At 51.8% G+C, this 18,233-nt stretch overlaps 1 protein-coding gene across 1 annotated transcript; it reads left to right on the forward strand.

Annotated features, from left to right (window-relative positions):
* Positions 1 to 1,648: 1,648 nt before the first annotated feature.
* On the forward strand, positions 1,649 to 13,206 carry ckm (creatine kinase, M-type). The gene is made up of 8 exons (XM_033016728.1): positions 1,649 to 1,752; positions 5,405 to 5,617; positions 6,342 to 6,496; positions 7,801 to 7,933; positions 8,460 to 8,631; positions 10,458 to 10,581; positions 11,468 to 11,657; positions 12,811 to 13,206. Exons 2-8 carry the CDS (start codon positions 5,425 to 5,427, stop codon positions 12,987 to 12,989), a joined length of 1,146 nt encoding a protein of 381 aa, XP_032872619.1. The 5' UTR covers positions 1,649 to 1,752; positions 5,405 to 5,424; the 3' UTR covers positions 12,990 to 13,206.
* The last annotated feature ends 5,027 nt before the right edge of the window (positions 13,207 to 18,233 follow it).

Consider the following 18,233-nt stretch of genomic DNA (forward strand, 5'->3'; position numbering starts at 1 on the left):
AAGGGCCTGTTTCACTGCTGTGCGACTATAACTCATTCTTGACATAGATCAAACATTTAACATTCTCAAGATAGACACAAAATGCTCGAGTAACTCAGCGGGACAGGCAGCATCTCTGGAGAGAAGGGTCTTGACCTGAGATGTCACCCATTCCTTCTCTCCAGAGATGCTGCCTCAGACCTCAAATTCCTTCTTTCCAGAGATTCCTTCTCTCCAGAGATTCCTTCTCTCTAGAGATGCTGCCTGTCCCGCTGAGTTACGCGAGCATTTTGTGTCTATCTTCGGTTTAAACCAGCATCTGCAGTTCCTTCCTACACATCTAACATTCCCAAATTGAAATGCTAATCTGATCCTTGGCTCGGAGGACAACACAGATGTCTGAAATGGGTGGACTCCAATTCCACACCAGAGACTCATAATCTGCTGCAGTGTTGGAGTTGTGGAAGCAAGCAGCAGCATGGTCCAGGCCCTTCGGCCCGTTGAGTCCGGGCTAACCCACTGTGCATTCATTTTACACCAATCCCACACAAATCCCATTTTACTCAAGAATCAATAGTGTTTTATTGCCAGACAGAACAATTAAAGTCTAAAGAAGGGTCTCGACCCGAAATGTCACCCATTCCTTCTCTCCAGAGATGCTGCCTGTCCCGCTGAGTTACTCCAGCACTTCGTGTCTATCTTCGGTTTAAACCAGCATCTGCAGTTCCTTCCTACACATTGCCTCTGCTCCACTGCGAAAACTCCTCAAGGTTTGTCTATTTTTCCTCCTCTCTCCGACGAGAGTCCTCCTCTCGCTGCAACCTCATGACGTGCTAATGTCTCGTTTTCACACCTTACACTTCCTTATCTCTGTGCCTCCCTCTCCCCTGACTGTCAGTCTGATTAGACAATAGACAACAGACAATAGGTGCAGGAGTAGAGGCCATTTGGCCCTTCGAGCCAGCACCGCCATTCAATGCGATCATGGCTGATCATCCCCAATCAGTACCCCGTTCCTGCCTTCTCCCCATAGCCCCCTGACTCCACTATTTTCAAGAGCCCTATCGAGCTCTCTCTTGAAAGCATCCAGAGAACAGGCAGAGAATTCCACAGACTCGCCACTCTCTGTGAGAAAAATAAAAAGTGTCTCCACGTCTCCGTTCTAAATGGCTTACCCCTTATTCTTAAACGGCGTGTGTGGCCCCTGGTTCTGGACTCCCCCAACATCGGGGACATGTTTCCTGCCTCTAGCGTGTCCGAACCCTTAATAATCTTATATGTTTCAATAAGATACCCTCTCATCCTTCTAAACTCCAGAGTGTACAAGCCCAGCCGCTCCATTCTCTCAGCGTATGTCACCAAGGAGGGTCTCGAACCAAAACGTCACCCATTCCTTCTCTCCAAAGATGCTGCCTGTCCCGCTGAGTTACTCCAGCATTTTGCATCTGCACAACAGAATATCTATGAATATATGAATTCCCCAGATTCACAACCTTCTGGCTAAAGACATGGGGGGGGGGGGGGGGGGGGGGGGGGGGGGTTGGGGGGGGGGGGTTGGAACAGCCCAGCTCAGACAACCAATGCTCGGGTTGGCCTGATCAAGGGGCGTCACTGCATTCCCTGCTGGGGTGGACTGGCCGGGTGGGGGGGAGGAGGTGGAAGGGGGCGAGGGAGAGGGTGGGGGTGTATAAAAGGCACGGGCGCCGCGCTCAAGTCCCTGGGTCACCCAACAGCGAAGCCGATCACACACAGAGCCTGTGAACGTTGGGACAGGTAAGCGAGGGGACAAGTCACTCACTCGGGCCACAGACAACTCACCTGCCCACCTGCCCACCCACCTACCCACCTACCTACCCGCCCACCTGCCCGCAACCGCAATCCGCAACTCCCACCCAATCTCCTCAGCAATCAACATTTTAAAACTTTGCACGAATCAGTTTAACCAGGGTGATTGGAAACCCGCGCATCTGTTATAAATAGAGACTTATCCTCTCTCCCCCCACCTCCATGTCTCCGACTAGTCTGACTGTCCCCCGAAGAAGGGTCTCGACCCGAAACATCACCCATTCCTTCTCTCCACAGATGCTGCTGCCTGTCCCGCTGAGTTACTCCAGCTTTTTGTGTCTATCTGAGGAGTAAACCAGCAAAAGCAGTTCTTCCTGTTACAGTAAACCCCTTGGGTTGAATCTAAAGCAGATTTCATAGGCAGGTTTTATCTAAGAAAAATCTCTAATAGTATTTTGTTTTAATTAATTAGCTGTCTATCTCTTTGTCTCTCTCCCTCTGTCTCTCTGTCTCTCTCTGTCTCTCTCTGTCTCTGTCTCTCTCTGTCTCTCTCCCCGTCTCCCTCTCTCTGCTCTCTCTCTCTCTCCCCCCCACCCCCCCCCCCCATCTCCCCCCCCCCCCCCCCCCCCCCCCCCCCTTGTCTCCCCGTCTGTCTCTCCCTGTCTCTCTCTCTGTCTCTCTCCCTGTCCCTCTCTCCCTGCTCCTCTCGAGTCCACAATGGTCCACATTGTCAAAGGCTTAGCTAGAATCTGCGAATTCCTCCGCAGAGCCGCGGGAACCGGTCGGACAGCGAGAGCCGGCAAGTGTCGCTTCCAGCAGCTGCACCAACTGCAGACTCTGTTTCAATCCGCGACCCAGTTACAAATCTCCCGCTGTCAAAAACTGTGCGGCTGAAAAGCGAAGGGTCCCGACCAGAAACGTCACCTACCCATGTTCTCCACATATGCTGCCTGACCCGCTGAGTTACTCCAGCATGGTGCAGCAGCATCTGTGGAGCTAAGGAAATAGGCAACGTTTCGGGCCGAAACCCTTCTGGAAATAGGCAACGTTTCGGGCTGAAACCCGAAAGGGTTTCGGCCCGAAACGTTGCCTATTTCCTTAGCTCCATAGATGCTGCCTGACCCGCTGAGTTACTCCAGCACTCTGTGAAACGTCACCTATCCATGTTCTCCACAGATGCTGCCTGACCCGCTGAGTTACTCCAGCAGTCATAGAGTCACTCAGATTGGAAACAGGCCCTTTGGCCCCACCTGTCCATTATGCCCCCACCCCACCCCACCCCCCCCCCCCCTGTCCCACCTGCCCGCGTTAGGACAAGATCCCTCTAAATGAGGGCGGCACGGTGGTGCAGCGGGTAGAGCTGCTGCCTCACAGCGCCCGAGACCCGGGTTCGATCCTGACGACGGGTGCTGTCTGTACGGAGTTTGCACGTTCTCCCCGTGACCCGCGTGGGTTTTCTCCGGGTGCACCGGTTTCCTCCCACACTCCAAAGACGTACAGGTTTGTGGGATAGTTGGCTTGGTGTATGTGTAAATTCGTCCCTACTGTGTGTAGGATGGTGTTAGTGTGCGGGGATCGCTGGCCGGCACGGCCTCGGTGGGCCGAAGGGCCTGTTTCCGCGCTGTATCTCTAAACTAAACTACGAGGTTGGTACTTTGAAGTGCCGGGGGGTCGGTTTGCCTTTGGCCATTTTAGGAATTGGTGTATAGCCTGGCTGCAATCACAGCTGGAGGGGGGCCAAAGCCTCGCTGGACCAGGCAGGCACCTTGTGGTCCGAGACTATTCCTGTCCACCCTTCAACTCCATTTAGCCATGGAACATAGCGGGAATGCAAGTTGGCGGTTCTCAGTGACGAACAGCAGATCTCCTTACACAGCGAGGCTCTAGAGGTGACATTCAGCGTCAGGGGCGAATAGACGCCCCAACATTGAGCAAGGAACTGTGGATGTTGATTGAAACCGAAGATAGACACAGAGTGCTGGAGTAACTCAGCGGGTCAGGCAGCATCTGTGGAGAACATGGATAGGTGACGTTTCACAGAGTGCTGGAGTAACTCAGCGGGTGCAGCAGCATCTATGGAGCTAAGGAAATAGGCAACGTTTCGGGCCGAAACCCTTCCGGGTTTCGGCCTGAAACGTTGCTTATTTCCAGAAGTTTTTCGGCCCGAAACGTTGCCTATTTCCTTAGCTCCACAGATGCTGCTGCACCATAACTCAGCGGGTCAGGCAGCATCTGTGGAGAACATGGATAGGTGACGTTTCACAGAGTGCTGGAGTAACTCAGCGGGTCAGGCAGCATCTGTGGAGAACATGGATAGGTGACGTTTCACAGAGTGCTGGAGTAACTCAGCGGGTCAGGCAGCATCTGTGGACAAAATGAGATGCTGCCTGAGATGAGATGCCACCCCCACCCCCTATCCCCTCAACAGAGTATTCTAAAACTAGAGAGCACAGGATGAAGGTGAAAGGGGAGAGAAATCTTATATAACTGGAAACTCAATGCCTCGTGTGATTTGTCTGGGGGGGGGGGGGGGGGGGGGGGGGGGGGGGGGGGGGGTTGGGTGGGGTTTAGAATGAGATCCAATTTCAATGTTTAAGGCATTTAGACAGACACACGAACAGCTGGGAATCTACAGATACTGACCACCTACAGGCCATGGGCTGTCCGGTGGTGCAGCGGGTAGAGCTGCTGCCTCTCGGCGCCAGGGACCCGGGTTCAATCCTGACCTTGGGTGCTGTCTGTATGGAGTTCGCACGTTCTCCCTAGAACGGTATGGGGTTTTTTTTTTGCCGGGTGCTCCGGTTTCCTCCCACATCCTAAAGACGCGCGGGTTTGTGGGTTAATTGGCTTCGGTAAGTTATCCCTAATGGTTGAGGCAGGTATGATAGTGGCATTTCTTTTAGAGACTTTCAGATAGGCTGGGAATGAAGGGATGTCGCTGGTCGGCCAGGACTCGGTGGGCTGAAGGGCCTGTTTCCATGTTGTATCTCTAAACAAAACTGCACTACCCCTAAGGTAGATTGGATTAGTTAGATGGCATACTGGACAGCGCAGATATGGTGGGCCGAAGGGCCTGTCCCTGTGTTGTACTGTGCAATGATAGACACAAAATGCTGGAGTAACTCACCTATCCATGTACAATCTCTGATCCAACCAAACATAAAAAACATGCCTAGAGACCTGAAATATTACCCATTCCTTCTCTCCACAGATGCTGCCTGACCCGCTGGGTTACTCCAGCACTCTGTGTCTATCCAGGCATAGAAACATAGAAAATAGGTGCAGGAGTAGGCCATTCGGCCCTTCGACCAATATGATCATGGCTGATCATCCAACTCAGTATCCTGTACCTGCCTTCTCTCCATACTCCCTGATCCCTTTAGCCACAAGGGCCACATCTAACTCCCTCTTAAATATAGCCAATGAACTGTGGCCTCAACTACCATCTGTGGCAGAGAATTCCACAGATTCACCACTCTCTGTGTGAAAAATGTTTTTCTCATCTCGGTCCTAAATGACTTCCCTCTTATCCTTAAACTACTGTGACCCCTTCTTCTGGACAATGAGCTATTGGCTGGGGATGGGTCCCGAATGCTCTGCAGTGTTGGTCTGATTACCCTTGCGTCCACTTTTCCCTCAGAAGTCCGCCAACCTGCCACCATGCCTTTCGGAAACACCCACAACAAATGGAAGATGAACTACTCGGCTGAGGCGGAATTTCCTGACCTCAGCCAGCACAACAACCATATGGCCAAGGCCCTGACCTTGGACATCTACAAGCAGCTGAGGGACAAGGAAACTCCCAGTGGCTTCACCCTCGACGACCTCATCCAGACCGGCGTGGACAACCCAGGTGAGGGCGCGTCGGGGCGCGACGGGGGGGGCGACGGGGCGCGACGGGGGGGGTCGCAGCGGGTAGAGCCGCTGACTCACTACGGAAGGGACCCGGGTTCGAATCCGACCTCAGGCGCTGTGATGACAATAGACAATAGTTACAGGAGTAGGCCATTCGGCCCTTCGAGCCAGCACTGCCATTCACTGTGATCATGGCTGATCATCCCCAATCAGTACCCCGTTCCTGCCTTCTCCCCATATCCCCTGACTCCGCTAACTTTAAGAGCCCTATCTAGCTCTCTCTTGAAAGCATCCAGAGAACATGCCTCCACCGCCCTCTGAGGCAGAGAATTCCACAGACTCACAACTCTCTGTGAGAAAAAGTGTTTCCTCGTCTCCGTTCTAAATGGCTTACTCCTTATTCTTAAACTGTGTGTGGCCCCTGGTTCTGGACTCCCCCAACATCTGGAACAAGAAATGATTACAATCGAGCCGTCCACAGTGTACAGATACAGATATAGAGAATAATAGACACAAAATGCTGGAGTAACTCAGCGGGACAGGCAGCATCTCTGGAGAGAAGGAATGGGTCGAGACCCTTCTTCAGACCCGAAACATCACCCATTCCTTATCTCCAGAGACGCTGCCTGTCCCGCTGAGTTACTCCAGCTTTCTGTGTCAAACTCCGGTGTAATCCAGGATCTGCAGTTCCTTCCTCCACCTTGTGCCCGCCTTGTGTTTAGGTCACCCCTTCATCATGACCGTGGGATGCGTCGCTGGGGACGAGGAATCCTACGAAGTCTTCAAGGCTCTGTTCGACCCCATCATCGAGGACCGTCACAGCGGCTACAAACCCACAGACAAACATAAGACCGACATGAACAACGAGAACCTGAAGGTGTGTCACCATGAGGGATGTGGGCCAAAGATTGATCACTGGGATGGCGGGACTGTCTGTCATATGAGGAAAGATTGAAAAGACTAGGCTTGCATTCACTGGAGTTTAGAAGGATGAGGTGGGGATCTTATAGAAACATATAAAATTATAAAATGACTTGGCAAGCTAGATGCAGGAAAAATGTTCCCAATGTTGGGCGAGTCCAGAACCAGGGGCCACATAAAAGGACTGGTCAAGCTAGATGCAGGAAAAATGTGGACTTTCAGTGTTTGTGCTTTTTTAAAAAATTCTATTTTATTTTTAATATGTTTTATTATTTATTATTATTTATTTATTTTTATTTTTATTTTTATGATACTGCCTGTAAGGGAAATTCATTTCGTTGTCTCTAACTGAGACAATGACAATAAATTTGAATACAATACAATACAATAGATGCAAGAAAAATGTTCCCAATGTTGGGCGAGTCCAGAACCAGGGGCCACATAAAAGGACTGGACAAGCTAGATGCAGGAAAAATGTTCCCAATGTTGGGCGAGTCCAGAACCAGGGGCCACATAAAAGGTAGACAAAAATGCTGGAGAAACTCAGCGGGTGCAGCAGCATCTATGGAGCGAAAGAAATAGGTGACGTTTCGGGCCGAAACCCTTCTTCAGACCAAGAGTCCAGAACCAGGGGCCACACAGTCTTAGAATAAAGGGGAGGTAATTTAAGACTGAGGTGAGAAAAAACTTTTTCACCCAGAGAGTTGTGAATTTATGGAATTCCCTGCCACAGAGGGGTCTGAAGAAGGGTTTCGGCCCGAAACATCACCTATTTCTTTCGCTCCATAGTCGCTGCTGCACCCGCTGAGTTTCTCCAGCATTTTTGTGTACCTTCGATCTTCCAGCATCTGCAGTTCCTTCTTTAACTCTTTGCCACATAAAAGGACTGGACAAGCTAGATGCAGGAAAAATGTTCCCAATGTTGGGCGAGTCCATAACCAGGGGCCACATAAAAGGACTGGACAAGCTAGATGCAGGAAAAATGTTCCCACTGTTGGGCAAGTCCAGAACCAGGGGCCACACAGTCTTAGAATAAAGGGGAGGTCATTTAAGACTGAGGTGAGAAAATAACTTTTTCACCCAGAGAGTTGTGAATTTATGGAATTCCCTGCCACAGAGGGCAGTGGAGGCCAAGTCACTGGATGGATTTAAGAGAGAGTTAGATAGAGCTCTAGGGGCTAGTGGAGTCAAGGGGATATGGGGAGAAGGCAGGCACGGGTTATTGATAGAGGATGACAACCCTTCCCCCTCTCCCCCCAGGGCGGCGATGACCTGGACCCCAACTACGTGGTGAGCAGCAGGGTCCGCACGGGCCGCAGCATCAAGGGCATCGCGTTACCGCCGCATTGTAGCCGCGGGGAGCGGCGCTTGGTCGAGAAATTGTGTCTGGACGGTCAGTAGCTTGGGGGGGGGGGGGAGGGGAGTGGGAGAGAGAGTGGGGGAGAGAGAGGGGGGAGGGTTTGGGGTAGAGGGGTAGAGGGGTGGTGGGGAGGGGCGCATTGGCGAGGGTTGGGGGAGTTTGGGGGAGTGGGGACGAAGCGGGGGGGGGGGGGTGGGAAGACTCTTGAGGGAGCTGTGGTGGAAGAGGAGGAGGGGGGAGTAGTGGGGGTGAGGGGCAGTTTGAGGGAGAGAGGGGGAGGGGACGAAGCATTGTGGGGAGGGTTGCAGGAGGCCGGGGGGGGGGGGGGGGGGGGGGAGAAGGGTTTGGGGGTGGGGAGGGTGGGGACTTGAAGGAGCCTGGGGTGGTGCTGCAAACCGGAGCACCCGGAGGAAACCCACGCGGTCACGGGCAGATCGTGCAAACTCCACCGCCGTCTGTGGCAGCCGGCGAATTCTGGAGCACCTGCTGAGTTCCTCCAGCACTCTGTCCCCGGCCACTCGGCCCGCATCTGATGTTGGTGTTGGCTTCTCCCACGCAGGTCTGTCCACCTTGACCGGTGAATTCAAGGGCAAGTACTATCCGCTGTCCACCATGAGCGACGCCGAACAACAGCAACTCATCGACGATCACTTCTTGTTCGACAAACCCATCTCCCCCCTGCTCCTCGCCTCCGGCATGGCCCGCGACTGGCCCGACGGCAGAGGCATCTGGTGAGCGGCCACTCGGCCCAATAGGCTAGTCTGGTTCACCTTCAGTTCAGGCTTAAGTTTAGTTATTTTTTTTAAGGCAGAAATAGATGGATTCTTGATTGGGAACATGTTCCCGATGTTGGGGGAGTCCAGAACCAGGGGCCACACAGTTTATGAATAAGGAGTAAGCCATTTGGAACGGAGGCGAGGAAACACTTTTTCTCACAGAGAGTGGTGAGTCTGTGGAATTCTCTGCCTCAGAGGGCGGTGGAGGCAGGTTCTCTGGATGCTTTCAAGAGAGAGCTAGATAGGGCTCTTAAAGATAGCGGAGTCAGGAAATATGGGGAGAAGGCAGGAACGGGGTACTGATTGTGGATGATCAGCCATGATCACATTGAATGGCGGTGCTAGCTCGAAGGGCCGAATGGCCTATTGTCTATTGTCTATTCTAGTTTACTTTTAGTTCAAATTTAAGTTTAGTTTAAGGTTTAATCTTATTGTCATGTGTCCCCGATAGAACAAATACATTCTTAAGGGCCTGTCCCACTTGGCCGTCATTTGCGTGTAATTTACGCGACATCATTTACGTGACACGCACGTGATGGGCGCATGGTGCGTGATTACATAGGCAATGACGCGCGGTTGTGATGTACAAAATCCTCCCGCACCGTCTGCGTGACGCGCAAATGACGGCCAAGTGGGACAGGGGTGTTGTGTCGTGCAACTTGCAGCAGCACAGCAGAACGTGTAAACATATGCATAAGTTAATGAGTGGTAGTTGGGTTTAGAGTCACGTGTGCTGAGGTACAGCGGAAATCTTTGTTGTGTGCTAACCTTATGCCATTCGGCCCATCAAGTCTACCCCACCATTCAATCATGGCTGATCTATCTCTCCCTCTCAACCCCATTCTCCTGCCTTCTCCCCGTAACCCCTGACACCAAATCAAGAATCTATCTATCTCTCGCCTTCAGAAATATCCATTGCCGTGGCCTCCACAGCCTTCTGTGGTTTTAGTGTTAGTTTAAGTTCCGTTTGCTCAGTTTGCCAGGCCGTCTCATCTCTAACTCAACTCTGACTCGAGAGTGGTTACACATCCGCCCAACAGATTAGCCTTCCCGTAAACCTGCTCTGATCTCACACCTTCTGTCTTATCGTCCCTGGCATTTGTCCAACCATCTACTGATCAAAACCCACTCACCTGTATCCACCTATCACTCACCAGGGCAGACACAGAATGCTGGAGTAACTCAGCGGGACAGGCAGCAACTGTGGAGAGAAGGAATGGGCGACGTTTCAGGTCGAGACCCCTCTTCAGTGAAGAATGTCACCCATTCCTTCTCTCCAGAGATGCTGCCTGACCCGTTGTGTTACTCCAGCATTCTGTGTCTGTCTTCGGTGTAAACCAGCATCTGCAGTTCCTTCCTGCACATATTACTCACCAAGTCCTCTCTGGTTTCGTTTGGAGACACAGGGTGGAAACAGGCCCTTCGGCCCCTCTGAGTCCGTGTTGGCCCATTGATCACCCGTTCACAATGGTTCTATGAGTGTGGTGAATGTGTGGAATTCTCTGCCACACAAGGTAGTTGAGGCCACAGTTCATTGGCTATATTTAAGAGGGAGTTAGATGTGGCCCTTGTGGCTAAAGGGATCAGGGGGTATGGAGAGAAGGCAGGTACAGGATACTGAGTTGGATGATCAGCCATGATCATATTGAATGGTGGTGCAGGCTCGAAGGGCCGAATGGCCTCTACTCCTGCACCTATTGTCTATGTTTCTATGTTTCTATGAACCATTGATGATAGTTTTTTCACTTTCTCTCTCTCTCTCTCTCTCGATCTCTAAACAGGCACAACGATGACAAGTCATTCTTGGTCTGGGTCAATGAGGAGGACCATCTTCGCGTCATCTCCATGCAGAAAGGTGGCGATATGAAAGAGGTCTTCAGACGCTTCTGTGTTGGTCTGAAGAAGGTGGGCATTTACTGACCGGCACCCGCTGCCCATGTGGAGTTGACCTTTGGTCCCAACAACCTTCTCCGACACTTCACAAGGTTCCATGTCCACATCCCGTCCATTCCCAATCCATGAGACAACAGTGATGCCGAATCCTCAAGTGATTTTCCTCGGCATTATATTGGGAATGAGCACAGTTTAGTTTGGAGATGCAACGCCGACCAGCAACCACTAGTTCTACCCTACACACCGATACACAATAGACATTAGGTGCAGGAGTAGAGGCCATTCGGCCCTTCCAGCCAGCGCCGCCATTCAATGTGATCATGGCTGATCATCCCCAATCAGTACCCCGTTCCTGCCTTCTCCCCACATCCCCTGACTCCGCTATCTTTAAGAGCCCTATCTAGCTCTCTCTTGAAAGCATCCAGAGAACCTGCCTCCACCGCCCTCTGCGGCAGAGAATTCCACAGACTCACAACTCTCTGTGAGAAAAAGTGTTTTCCTCGTCTCCGTTCTAAATGTCTAAACGGAGATGAGGAAACATTTTTTCTCACAGAGAGTGGTGAGACTGTGGAATTCTCTGCCTCAAGAGGGCGGTGGAGGCAGGTTCTCTGGATGCTTTCAAGAGAGAGAGTTAGATGAACGTAGCGGGTACGTCGGAGCTCGGGGACGTCTCTTAGCGCTAACGGCAGGTACTCGGGAAGACTCGCTAACGGCAGGTAAGCACGGGAAGGCTGGTGAAGATTTTTCAACATGATGAAAAATGTCCACGAGAGCCCCGAGTACCGACGAGTGGCCATTACCGTAAATCTCCGAGTTGGAAACTCGGGAGAGCTCTTGGAATGAACTCGTACCGTGGGACAGGGGTTTAAGATGTGACTCGCTCTCTCCCCCGCTCCAGATTGAGGATATCTTCCTGAAAGCCGGCCGTGGCTTCATGTGGAACGAGCACCTGGGATACGTGCTCACCTGCCCATCTAACCTGGGCACCGGCCTGCGCGGCGGGGTCCACGTCAAACTCGCTCACCTCAGCAAGCACGAGAAATTCGAGGAGGTGCTGAAGAGAACCAGACTGCAGAAGCGTGGCACAGGTAAGGGACTTCCGGGTGAGAGCAGGCCACTCGGCCCATCCCTGCCCTCCTGTCCAAGCCCAGTTCATACGTTCTAGCAGCAGAATTAGGCCATTCGGCCCAACAGGTCTATACTATCGTAGATAGACACAAAATACATAGAAACATAGAAAATAGGTGCAGGAGGAGGCCGCTCGGCCCTTCGAGCCAGCTCCGCCATTCATTGTGATCATGGCTGATCATCCCCAATCAATAACCCGTGCCTGCCTTCTCCCCATATCCCTTGATTCCACTAGCCCCTAGAGCTCTATCTAACTCTCTCTTAAATCCATCCAGTGATTCTTGCCTATGGCGTGCACAGCCTAAAGTTGTTGGACAACTTGTCCTACTTGATCTTATTTGATTGTGCACGCCAGGTTGATTGCATTCGTCGTAACAGGGCGGACCAGGTGAAGGTTGCAATCTCCCACCCCCTAGTGTAACTCAGTGGGACAGGCAGCATCTGTGGAGAGAAGGAATGGGCGCTTTTTGAGTCCAGACCCTTCTTCAGACTCTGAGGATAGACTCAAGGTGCTGGGGCAACTTAGAGGGGTGGGGTGGGGGTGGGGGGGGGGGGGGGGGGGAGGAGAGGAGAGAAAAAAATATGGGTGTCGTTTTGGGTTGGGACCTTCCTGGTGTGGGAGGAGAGTGGCAGGAAGCTGAGATGTTTGCGAGATGGGCTGGTAAACACAAAATGCTGGAGAAACTCGGCGGATGAGGCAGCATCTCTGGAGAGAAGGAATCTCTGGAGAGAAGGAATTTGAGATCTGTGGCCGTATCTCTGGAGAGAAGGAATCTCTGGAGGGAAGGAATCTCTGGAGAGAAAGAATTGAAGATATGTGGCAGCATCTCTGGAGAGAAGGAATCTCTGGAGGGAAGGAATTTGAGATCTGTGGCCGTATCTCTGGAGAGAAGGAATTGGAGATCTGTGGCAGTATCTCTGGAGGGAAGGAATGGGCGACATCGCCCATTCCTTCTCTCCAGAGATGCTGCCTCCACCGCTGAGTTTCTCCAGCATTTTGTGTCCACCTCCCATTTTACCACCATCTCCAGTTCTCTCTGTAACGCCTGGGTGTCTCTGGCGTTGGGTGGCTGGAGTGATGGAGTAACGTAACGGTCCATTCTTTGTCCGCAGGTGGAGTGGACACCGCAGCCGTGGGCAGCGTATACGACATCTCCAACGCCGACCGGCTGGGCTTCTCCGAGGTGGAGCAGGTGCAGATGGTGGTGGATGGCGTGAAGCTGATGGTGGAGATGGAGAAGAGGTTGGAGAAGGGGAAGAGCATCGATGACCTGATGCCGGCGCAGAAGTAGATCAGAGAGCCCACGCCCTGACACGCGCCGCACATTCATCGCAGGCGCAAACATTGAACTTGGGGAGTGTCTCACTCCAATCTTTCCGGGCCCACGACTCTTGTGTCTCAAAGGAGGACATCATCTCAGAGGAAGCGCAGGTTGGGTTTCATCAAGATGAGATTTACGAGGCATTTTTTAACCTTGATGACACATTAATAAAAGTTGGCCCCAAAAACTCAGGTCTCTTGTCTTGTGTCAACGTCTCTAGAAAGTGTACATGGCTCGATTGTAATAATTGAAAAAAATAGGTGCAGGAGTAGGCCATTCGGCCCTTCGAGCCTGCACCGCCATTCGATATGATCATGTCTGATCATCCAACTCAGTATCCCATCCCTGCCTTCTCTCCATACCCCCTGATCCCTTTAGCCACAAGGGCCACATCTAACTCCCTCTTAAATATAGCCAATGAACTGTGGCCTCAACTACCTTCTGTGGCAAAGAATTCCACAGATTCACCACTCTCTGTGTGAAAAATGTTTTTCTCATCTCGGTCCTAAAAGACTTTCCCCTTATCCTTAAACTGTGACCCCTTGTTCTGGTAAATAGCTCGATTGTAATCATAGGGGGAATAAAATAGGTGCAGGAGTAGGCCATTCGGCCCTTCGAGGCAGCACTGCCATTCAATATGATCACGGCTGATCATCCACAATCAGTACCTGTTCCGATTTTTTCCCCCATATCCCTTGATTCCATTAACCCTAAGAGCTAAATCTAGCTCTCCCTTGAAAACATCCAGTGAATCGGCCTCCACTGCCTTCTGTGGCCGAGAATTCCACAGATTCACAACTCTCTGGGTGAAAATGTTTTTCCTCATCTCAGTCCTAAATGGCCGACCCCTTAATTAACTGTGTGTGACACCTGGTTCTGGACTCCCCCAAAAATCGGAAACATTTTTCCTGCTTCTACCCTGTCTAATCCTTTAAGAATGTTTACATATTTTCTATAAGATCCCCTCCCATCCCCACACACACACACTACACACACTGGGGGACAATTTACACATTTACACCAAGCCAATTAACCTACAAACCTGCACGTCTTTGGAGTGTGGGAGGAAACCAAAGATCTCGGAGAAAACCCACGCAGGTCACGGGGAGAAGGTGCAAACTCCGTACAGACAGCGCCCGTGGTCGGGATCGAACCTATGATGTAGCAACTCTGCTGCCGCGCCACAGTGAAAGACATCATGTCTAAGAAGGAAACTGCAGATGCTGGAAAATCGAAGGTAGACAAACATGCTGGAGAAACTCAGCGAGTTTCTCCAGCATTTTTGTCCACCTTCGACTGTAATCATGTCTTGTTTTTCTGCTGTGTGGATAGCACGAAACAAAAAGCTTTTCACCGCACCTCCGCACACATGACCATAAACTAATCTGATCTCCAGAAATAATCCCAAACCAAACCCTCGCGCCTGGTCTTGGTGTAGTGGCAGATTATTATATCGTTCAAGAGATCGCTCCGTCAAAGCCAAATTACATAGAAACATAGACAATCGGTGCAGGAGGAGGCCATTCGGCCCTTCGAGCCAGCACCGCCATTCATTGTGATCATGGCTGATCGTCCCCAATCACTAATGATCAGCCTTGATCACATTGAATGGCGGTGCTGGCTCGAAGGGCCGAACGGCCTCTACTCCTGCACCTATTGTCTATTGTCTAATAACCCGTGCCTGCCTTCGCCCCATATCCGACTCCACTAGCCCCTGGAGCTCTATCTAACTCTCTCTTAAATCCATCCAGTGATTTGGCCTCCACTGCCCTCTGTGGCAGGGAATTCCACAAATTCACAGCTCTCTGGGTGAAAAAAGTTTTTTTCTCACGTCAGTCTTAAATGGCCTCCCCTTTATTCTGAGACGGTGTGTGGCCCCTGGTTCTGGACTCGCCTGTGACTGTGACTAGGTTAAAGCCAAAAGCTGATGTACAGCCGGCATCTTGTGTCCCCCCCTCTGGACTTGCTACAACACCTGGACACACTGGATCTCCCGGTTGCCAAACGTTTCAACTCCCCCTCCCATTCCCACACTGACCTTTCTGTCCTGGGCCTCCTCCATTGTCAGAGTGAGGCCCACACACAAGCAGCTCCTCTTATTCCCAAGTGGAATAAAGAAGAAGGGTTTCGACCAGAAACGTTGCCTATTTCCTTCGCTCCATAGATGCTGCTGCACCCGCTGAGTTTCTCCAGCATTTTTGTCTACCCACTTGGGCAGCTGGAAACTCAAAGGGTACGAACATTGAATTCTCCAATTTGAACTGCCAATCTATTCCACCTCCACCCCCCCTCCCTTCCCAGCGCCCCCACCCCTTTTCTCCTTCCATCATTGTTCCTTTCACTGGGGCCACAATTCACTCCTCACCTATCCTTATCTCTTTTCATTTCTGGCCTTTGTCCGACCATCTGCCCATCAAAAGCCTCCTTGCCTGTATCCACCCATCACTCGCCCAGACATTGTCCGGCCCAGCCTCTCTAGTCTACAGCAGAGATACAGCAGGGAAACAGGCCCTTCGGCCCGTCTAGGCCACGCTGACCAGCGATCATCCCGTTAGTTCCATGTAATCCCACTTCCTGCACAGTAGGGGGCAATTTACAATGGGATGTAGGGGGAAAACCGGAGCACCCGGAGGAAACTGACACAGTCACAGAGAGACCATGCAGACTCCACACAGACAGCACCCGAGGTCAGGATCGAACCAGGGTCCCCGGCGCAGTGAGGTAGTTATTGGACCGTTCTGGAATATCTCCTCTTCCCCTTGGACGGGAGTCACGTACAGACGAACAAATAACAGGTTGGAACAAGAAATATCCCGGAGTAAACCTGGTTTTTAAATAAGATTCTTGTGCTCCGTTTATGTCAGCGGTTACGGGGAGAAGGCAGGAGAATGGGGTTGAGAGGGAGAGATAGACCAGCCATGATTGAATGGGGGAGTGGACTTGATGGGCCGAATGGCCCAATTATAGACAATAGGTGCAGGAGTAGAGGCCATTCGGCCCTTCGAGCCAGCACTGCCATTTAATGTGATCATGGCTGATCATCCCCAATCAGTACCCCGTTCCTGCCTTCTCCCCATATCATAGAAACATAGAAAATAGGTGCAGGAGTAGAGGCCATTCGGCCCTTCGAGCCTGCACCGCCATTCAATATAATCATCCAACTCAGTATCCTGTACCTGCCTTCTCTCCATACCCCCTGATCCCTTTAGCCACAAGGGCCACATCTAACTCCCTCTTAAATATAGTCAATGAACTGTGGCCTCAACCACCTTCTGTGGCAGAGAATTCCAATATCCCCTGACTTTAAGAGCTTACTATCTTTACTATTACTATCTTTAAGAGCCCTATCTAGCTCTCTCTTGAAAGCATCCAGAGAACCGGCCTCCACACCGCCCTCTGAGGCAGAGAATTCCACTAACTCTGCTCCTACGACGAAATTCCACATCGGTTTATGCAACAGACTGCTGTGGAGGCCACGGCATCGGGCATTTATAAGGCAGATAGTGACAGGTTCTTGATTAGTGCAGGTGTCAGAGATTACGGGGAGAAGGCAGGAGAATGGGGTTGAGAGGGAGAGATAGACCAGCCATGATTTAAATGGCGGAGTGGACTAGACGGGCCAAATGGCCTAATTCTCCTCCTATCATTAATGAACTTTCTGACCAAATGGGAAAATATAATCCAACAGGCAAGTTAATTTCAAGTATTCTTTTATATATATATACAATTCAATATCTAGAGGGCCAGACTTCTAATAACTTAGCACTGTTTTAAAAACTCTGGGAAATGCACCAGTGTTTTCTACAGAATAATACAGATACAAGCAAGGTTTGTAGTTTCTATTATACAGGAGTTAGTTTTAAATACAGTTCCATATACTCTTCGGAATATCAGATTCACATTGTCTGAATTAGGATTGAGTGGGGGGGGGGGGGGTTCGTGAGGGGGCATCGCAAGGGTCTGGGACAGAGTGGTCATCTCCTGAGAGATAGCTGGGAGGCGGGGAGAGGGGGGGGGGGGTGAGGGAGTTGAGTTTCACTGCGTGTGGGGGAAGTGAAACAGGGGGGTGGGTAAAAGGGTCGATGTGTCGCCCCCCCCCCCCCCCCTCCTGAAGTTCGCAGGAGTCGATATCCAGGTGACCAAACCCAACCCCGGGAGAAAATCCAAAAAGGGGGGGGGGGAGGATAGAAAGATTACAGGGTTTGGAATTACAGGAGGAACCAGCGACTCTTTGCCAACCGGGATCGGGGATCTGGCACCCTGAAGCTCGCACGCCAACAGAGACGATACCTGGCAGCCCTCGTCCCACCAGGGTTTCTTGGGGTACAGCACCCCCCCCCGAGATCAGATGACAGCCAACTAGCTCCGACCACCCAGAACCCGATGCCTTGCTGAGCTTGTATCAGCAAGGAGAGGGGGGGGGGGGGGGGGGGGTGATTTTAAGTAGACAATTTGCACAATTTCGAATTGGGTAAGGTCAAACCCAAAGCTGCCCTGGTGCTACAAATGTTTCAATAGTTTGCTCTTGAAGGTTTTTGAGTGCTCCCAGCAGAGAGAGCCAGTCAGAATTATTGGTGGATTTGACAGTCGGATAAAGCGTGGAATGGGCCGACTGGGTGCAGGTGTGTTTCTCTGCAGTTGTGTGGGACAGGCTGGTTCGTGTGAGGCCTCAACATATAAGAGGAGGGGGTGGGGGGTGGGGGGATGCAAGTATTCAGTCTACAGCACTCCCTCCCCCCTTCGCTCCCGAGGGTGGAGTTGGTGGAGGAGGTGGTAGTGGAGAGAGGGACCAGTTGGCAACTAATGACCCAATGCTGGTTGGTAGCTCAGCCCACCGCAGTGCAAGAGCCTGCCAGCAGGGGCAGTACTGAGGGAGGGCTGGGGGTTGTAGAGGGGAGGGGGGAGTCCCCACATATACGCCCCCCCCCTCCTCCTCCCCAACCAGACTTGACCGTGAAATTTAAAGGTACAGTTCCTGCCCACGGTCAGCGAGAGTTCAAAGGGCAACACCTCCATATCGTCTCTCTGGACCGCTCCGCCAGATCCCGAGGGGCCTCAAAGCTCCAGGGTGGGGACACCAGAAGTTGGGAAAGGAGAACTGGAGGTGGTCCACCCATCTCCATCCCACACCAGGGCAGCATGGTGGACCGTACCGCCATAGGGACCCTCGCCAAGTCTCCTGGTGACCTGCCAACTCAACGCAAAGACCTTCCC

The sequence above is a fragment of the Amblyraja radiata genome, unplaced genomic scaffold (genome assembly GCF_010909765.2).
Source record: "Amblyraja radiata isolate CabotCenter1 unplaced genomic scaffold, sAmbRad1.1.pri scaffold_458_ctg1, whole genome shotgun sequence".
In the NCBI taxonomy this organism is placed as follows: Eukaryota; Metazoa; Chordata; class Chondrichthyes; order Rajiformes; family Rajidae; genus Amblyraja; species Amblyraja radiata.

Excerpts from the sequence above, each read along its gene's own strand:
- ckm (XM_033016728.1), top strand. The coding sequence starts at position 5,425 with ATGCCTTTCGGAAACACCCACAACAAATGGAAGATGAACTACTCGGCT. Across the intron at positions 7,934-8,459 it reads CGAGAAATTGTGTCTGGACG|GTCTGTCCACCTTGACCGGT; the intron begins GTCAGTAGCTTG and ends TCTCCCACGCAG. Across the intron at positions 11,658-12,810 it reads ACTGCAGAAGCGTGGCACAG|GTGGAGTGGACACCGCAGCC; the intron begins GTAAGGGACTTC and ends CTTTGTCCGCAG.